The following is a 7,213-nucleotide window of genomic DNA, read 5'->3' as shown; positions in this document are numbered from 1 at the left end:
TTGTGCTGCTGATGGTCCACAGCGCCTCATGGATGCCCAGTTTTGAGAGATCTGTTCGAAGTCTATCCCATTTAGCACGGTGGCAGTGCTATACAACATGATGGAGGACATTACGAATTGCTATCTTCTGAAACATTAATTAGTTCGTTATACTGACCATTTGGGTTTTGATCAATTTCATTGGTATATCAGGATTCCAGTGTAATGTAATTTTTTTCCCTTTTCTGTATGTGTTTGTGATATGATTTCCACCATAGACAAAGAAACGGTGAATAAAGCTTTATTAATATTGTTCAGCTCTCTAACTCCACATCAACTTTCAGCAGTAGCGATCCCTGTCCAGATTTTTATTTTCAGGGTTATATTTGGAATTAGAAAAGCAGATGGCCGCTGTACGATCACAATTACAAAGATCACTCTCACATGGATTATTCTCGCCTGAAAGAGATAAAATTGGTAGTTACAGTGTTTACCTACACCACAGCACCACAGTCATCAAATTAAAAGTCAGACAGTTCAACTATTCTATTTAAAACATTCCCACCCCCTCATGTTGCTGGAATATGGTTTCACCGGTGTATGCCATCTGGTACCTCATCATCCAAATGACTATTTGTCATGAGTGAATCTAATTGGTGAATGTTACAAAGCTGCTCAATCAGTTGTGGCTGAGGCCAAACCTGTTGGCACCCAACTACACACCTACCAGTAAGTGAAGGTGTTGGATGGTGGGGTGGGTGTCAATGGATGACAATCAGGAGTAAGAACCTGGCTGAACTGTTACCGCCTGATCCCTAGTGGCACTGAAACCAAATATAGAAGGTTCACCATTAATTACCCTGCTAAGATCAGCTAACTCAACACAGACTGGGGAAACACATCAGGGACCTTCATAGTCTGTAGAGCTCACTCCCTTGTAGGGTTTTCCAGTTGCACCATTAAGAAAGCTACCTGTGAGGAATGATAATTTAGAGACCTGGGCCTGCATTTTCAATCCCCTGTGAAGGTGAGTACGGGTGCAGGTGTACATTGAAAATGGCGTTTCGGATGGCGTCACTGGATGTTGATGCCTCCAGAACGTGACACGATTTTCAAAGGGAGAGTCGGGGGTGGGGGTAGAAGTCGGCATCCCGCATGCTTGCAATTAACTGGCTGTTGAGCTCATTAACATGCTTTTGAGCAGCAGGTTTAGATTTTCAATTGGGAGGCACAGGTAAAATGGAGGGTCTGAGACAAGTTAGGGTGCAGCTGTCATGAGCACAGTGGCAAGCCATGAGGGCTAATGGATGCACTGGTCAACAAATTTAAGAAATGGTGATATATACTCAGCTGTTCAACCAGTGGTGCAAAATTGCCATTGCTGATGCTGAGAAAGTTGCATTTGTGAACAGTGAGAGTGGTTGGGGGTGAGGCTGCTGGTATCAGTTGGGTATCAGAGGTTGGGTGAAGAAGTCCTGGTGAACGAATGAGCGGCAGCTGAGGGAGTTGAAATGCAAGCAGGTCTCTCTGACATTGGACAGAATAGCAAGGAGGAGCTTCAGCAGATGCATCCTCCTGGTGAGGAGGAGCCAGAGGAGCAGAGCAAGGTGCTGCAAGGGGGAGAAGATGCTATCCAAGACATCAGCTGTACCGCCCAAGAGTAAACTACCTGTAAATGACAGAGCACCAATGCCATCGGAGGTTGCATGGAAAGAGTGCTGAAGATCGTCGTGAGCATGGTGTAGGCTTCGCAGTGAGCAACCGGCTGACACAATTAATTGAGACACCAGTAGCAATCTCAGAGCACCTCATCTCCCTGCGGTTGTCATCCAATAGAGGCACAGTCAACATCATATGCGTCTACGCGCCAACTCTGAATGCCAGAATCTCAGGTAGACAGCATTTCTATGACTCCTTAGGTAATGGTCTGAGGAACATCCCAAATGGTGAGAGGCTATTCAACCTGGGTGACTTCAACACATGTGTTGGGGCAGACAGTGATTCATGGCCAACGTGCCTTAACCGTCATGGGGTGGGCAAGATCAACGATAACAGACAACGCCTTCTTGAGCTTTGTGCCCTGAATGAACTCTGCATCACCAACACCTTCTTCCAGGGCAGACATCGCCACAAGGTATCATGGTGTCACCCAAGGTCTGGTCATTGGCACCAACTAGACCTAATCATCATGAGGAGATGCGATCTGTCCAGTGTTCTTCACACCCACACCTACCACAGCGCAGATTGCAACACTGACCACTCTCTTAGCAGCAGCAGAGTGAAGGTGCACCCCTGAATGTTCCACAGCTCCAAACACGACGGCCCGCCACACATCAACATCCCTTGCATAAGCAATGATGCCAAATACCAGTACTTCGCAATGTCACTAGAAAGCTTGCTACCCATCAAAGCCTTAACGGAGAACCGAGGCTGGGATCAATGAAGCTTGGAACTCAAGAAGCTCAATCATTTATGAAGCAGCAGAAGCATCATTTGGTAAAGGTGGAACCCACAAGAAGGGCTGGTTTTAGACCTACTCAGCTGAGATGATATCTGTCATTGATGTAAAAACAAAGCCTACATGATGCACAATGTAAACCCAACAGCTAAGACACTGCACGACCTGAAAGTAGCCAAGACAGCCGTGCAAAGGAGAGGGAGATACTGCACAAAAACACCGGATCAGCTTATGTCAAGGAATCCAAACTGCATGTGTCAAAGGAAATCTATGAGCTATGTTCGAAGGGATCAAGAGGGTGCTTGGCCCTGCCATCACCAAAGTTGCTCCCCTGAAGTTGGCAGACAGTGAAGTAGTCACTGACAGAAGTAAACAGATGTCCCACTGGGCTGAACACTACGGTGAACTGTACTCCTGAGTGTCAGACATCTCCCAGTCTGCGCTCGACGCTCTCTCGCAACTTCCTGTCCTGGATGAGTTAGATAAAGAACCCTCATCACTGGAGCTTGAGATGGCTAAAGACCACCTAGTGAACAGAAGGGCAGTAGGCAAGGATGGAGTCCCAGTGAACTGCTCAAGCACAGAAAGTCCCATCTATTGCCACATCTTTATGACTTTCTCCTTCAATGCTGAAAAGTAGGCTCTGTTCCACAGGAGATATGTGACACCAAAATCATCACACTATACAAAAACAAATGCGACAGAGGAGACTGCAACAATTACAGGGGCATCTCATTCCTTAGTATCAAGTGGAAGGCCTTTGCTAGGGCCATACTTAAAAGTCTCCATTGCAGACCGTGTTCCCAGAAGCACAGTGCAGTTTCCATGCTGGCAGATCTACTGTGGTTATGATCTTCTCCGTATACCAGCTGCAAGAGAAGTGTAGGGAACAGAGTATATCCCTTTACCTTACGTCGTAGATCTCAGTAAGTCATTCAACACCGTCAGGAAAGCAGGGCTCTACAAGATTTTGGGGAAAATTGGCTGTCCACCAAAGCTCCTCAGTCTCATCCACTCCTTCCATGATAACATCCACTGCACTGTACAGTTTGATGGCTCCACTTCCGACAGTTTCGGAGTGAAGAATGGAGTGAAACAGAGTTGTGACCTAGCCCCTGTTTGGCATCCATATTCCTGACCTTCGCCATCCCTGCAGTATGGAAGGAGTCTACTTGCACACTAGGTTAGATGTCAAGCTCGACAATCTATCAAGGCTGAAAGCGAAGACAAAAACACATTGCATCCTGATCAGAGAACTCCTCTATGCTGATGATGCTGCATTAATCGCTCACAGGGAAACTCAGCTACAAAGACTCATGGACTGTCTCTCCCATGCCTGTAACTTGTTCTCCTTGACTATAAGCATCAAGAAAACCGTGGCCATGACACAAGGTGTTGCATCTCCACCCCTGATTACATTAAATAAAACTCCACTGGAAGTCGTTTGCAAATTCTGCTACCTTGGGTCCACCGTGACAGACAATCTGTCCATTGATGCAGAGCTTGATGCACGCAGAGGGAAAGTAGCTACCACCTTTGGCTGACTCGCGAAATGGGATAACACCAAGCTGACCCTTAGGACCAAGCTGATGTTTCATAAGGCCTGTGTTCTCAGTACCTTGTTGTATGGCTGTGAAACATGGGCGCTTTACAGCTACCAGGAAAAGAAGCTTCATAATTTCCATCTTCACTGTCTGTGGCGCATTATGGGTATATCCTGCCAGGACAAAATCACAAATGCAGCAGTCCTCTCAAAGGCAGAGCTCCCAAGTGTGTTGGCACTAATCAAATAGAGGCAGCTTCAGTGGATCAGACACGTCCGCAGGATGGAAGATGGTCGCATACCCAAGGACCTTCTGTCTGGTGAGGGAGCCGGGGCCAGTCGACCAGTGGGCGCCTAAAGCTCCGCTTAAGGATGCTTGCAAGTGTGCCATGAAGGCCCTAAATGTCGACCTGCGAAAGAGGGAAATGGCGACACATCCTGTGGACTGGTGTGCACTACCACGGCGACCAGTTGCTACAGCAGCTTGGCAACAGGTGCCAACGCCAAGGATCAATTAAGATCAATTATTGGAACCTAGGAAAAGGAGTAGGCCAAGTAGCCCCTTGAACCTGTTCCACCATTCAATGAGATCATGTCTCATCTGTGACCTAACTCCATATACCCGTCTTAATACTTCACAGAACCACAGAATCACAGAACTGTTACAGTGCAGAAGCAGGTCATTCGGCCCATCGTGTCCGCACCAGCTCTCCAAAAAAGCAATTCACTCAGTTCCATTCCCCTGCCTTCTCTCCGTAACCCGGCATATTCTTCTTTTCCATATAACATTCTAATTCCCTATTGAATGCTTCAATTGAACCTGCCTCCATCACGTTCTCAGGCAGCGCATTCCAGACCTTAACCACTCGCTGCGTGAAAAATGTCACTTTTGCTTCTCTTACAAAATACTTTAAATCTGTGCCCTCACGTTCTCGATCCTTTCACGTGGGAACAGTTTCTCCCTATCTACTCTGTCCAGACCCCTCATAATTTTGAATACCTCTATCAAATCACCTCTCAGCCTTCTCTTCTCCAAGAAAAACAGTCTTAACTTCTCCAATCTATCCACGTAACTGAAGTTCCTCATCCTTGGAACTATTCTCGTGAATTTTTTCTGCACTCTCTCCAATGCCCTCATGTCTTTCCTAAAGTGTGGTGCCCAGAACTGGATGCAATACTCCAGCTGTGGCCAAACTAGTGTCTTATACAAGTTCAACATAACTTCCTTGCTCTTGTACTCTATGCCCCTATTAATAAAGCCCAGGATACTGTATTCTTTATTAACTGCTCTCGCAATCTGTCCTGCCACCTTCAAGGACTTATGCACATATACATCCAGGTTCCTCTGCTCCCTTTAGAATTATACCTTTATTTTATATTGTCTCTCCATCTTCTTCCTACCAAAATGAATCACTTCACATTTCTCTGCATTCAACTTCATCTGCCACCTGTCTGCCCAAGCCACCAACTTGTCTGTGTCCTTTTGGAGTTCTACACTATCCACCTCACAGTTCACAATGCTTCCACAATATCATCCACAAACATCGAAATTGTGATCTGTACACTAAGCTCTAGGTCATTAACATATATCAGGAAAAGCAAGGATCCCAACACTCACCCCAGGGAACTCCACTACAAATCTTCCTCCAGCCCAAACAACAACCATTAACCACTACACTTTGTTTCCTGTCACTCAGCCAATTCCGTATCCATGTTGTTCCCATCTTTTTTATTCCATAAGCTATAACCTTGCTCACAATTCTGTTGTGTGGCACTGTATCAAACCCCTTTTGAAAGTCCATGTACAACACATCAACAGCATTGCTCTCATCAACCCTCTCTGTTACCTCCTCGAGAAACTCCAGCAAGCTAGTTAAACATGATTTTCCCTTAAAAAATCCATGCTGGCTTTCTTTAATTACCCACATTTGTCCATGTGACTATTAATTTTGTCCCGAATTATACTTTCTAGAAGTTTCCCCACTACTGAAGTTAAACTGACTGGCCTGTAGTTGCTGGACTTATCTTTACAGCCTTTTTTGAACTAGGGTGTAATGTTTGCAATTCTCCAGTCTTCTGTCACCACCCCTAAGTCTAAGGAAGACTGAAAATTTATGGTCAGTGCCTCCGTGATTTCCACCCTCACTTCCCTCAGTATCCTTGGATGCGTCTCACCTGATCCTGGTGTTTTATCCACTTTAAGTATAGACAACTTATTTAATACATCCTCTTTATCAATTTTAAACTCTCCCAGTGTCTGAATTACCTCCTCTTTCACCATTGCCTGTGTTGCATTTTCTTCCTTGGTAAAGACAGATGTAAAGTATTCATTTAATACCTCTGCTATGCCCTCTGCCTCCATGTGTAAATCCCCTTTATAGCCTCTAATCAGCCCACTCCTCCTTTTACCACCCTTTTACTATTTATATGTCTATAGAAAACTTTGGGATCCCCTTTAATGTTAGCTGCCAGTCTCTTTTTGTTCTCTCTTTGCTTCTCTTATTTGCTTTTTCACTTCCCCTCTGGAGCTTCTATATTCAGCCTGGTTCTCAATAGTATTTCTACCTGGCATCTGTCATAAGCAAACTTTTTCTTCTTTATCTTAATCTCTACCTGTTTTGTCATTCAGGGAGCTCTGGATTTGTTTGCCCTACTTTTCCCCTTTAAGGGAACATACTTTGACTGTGCCTGAACTGTCTCTTCTTTGAAGGTAGCCCATCGTTCAGCTATTGTATTTCCTTCCAACCTTTGACTCCAATTTATGGGGAGTTCAGTGAAGTGGGGAGGAGGTGCTCCTCTTTTTAAACTTTTTTAACCCTCCAGCATTTGGTTCTTTTCTCGGTGCAGTGGAAGGAGCTGGTTGGTGAGTAACTGGTAAGCTATTCTACTTAAAATAAATAGTTTGTAAAGTTAAGGTATGGCAGGGCCGCTCGGCCAAGTGGAATGTACAGCCTGTGCATGTGGGAAGTCATGGACGTAGATGAACACATCTGCAGGAAGTGTCACCGGCTGTACAAGCTTGAGCTCCGGGTTGCTGAACTCGAGCGGCGGCTGGAGTCACTGTGGTGCATTTGTGAGGCAGAGAACAACGTGGATAGCACATCTAGGGAGGTGGTCACACCACAGGCAGATAGGAATGGGTGACCGCCAGGCAGTCTAAGAGAACCAGACAGGTAGTGCAGGAGTCCCCTGAGACTCGCTCGCGAATCGGTTTTCATTTTTGGATACTGGTG

The 7,213-nt window shown here is 45.6% G+C and overlaps 1 protein-coding gene across 1 annotated transcript in view; it reads right to left on the bottom strand.

Annotated features, from left to right (window-relative positions):
• Nucleotides 1-319: 319 nt before the first annotated feature.
• The window catches only part of pla2g1b (phospholipase A2, group IB (pancreas)), a 70,012-nt gene continuing 63,118 nt past the window's right edge, over nucleotides 320-7,213 (bottom strand). Inside the window, exon 5 of the mRNA XM_068055612.1 lies at nucleotides 320-438. Coding sequence (XP_067911713.1) covers nucleotides 320-438 — 119 coding nt within the window. The remainder of the gene's footprint in view (nucleotides 439-7,213) is intronic.

Source organism: Heterodontus francisci, chromosome 23 (assembly GCF_036365525.1).
Source record: "Heterodontus francisci isolate sHetFra1 chromosome 23, sHetFra1.hap1, whole genome shotgun sequence".
NCBI classification, from domain to species: domain Eukaryota; kingdom Metazoa; phylum Chordata; class Chondrichthyes; order Heterodontiformes; family Heterodontidae; genus Heterodontus; species Heterodontus francisci.
Note: the sequence above shows the minus strand (reverse complement) of the source record. Positions and strands in the feature narration are given on the sequence as shown.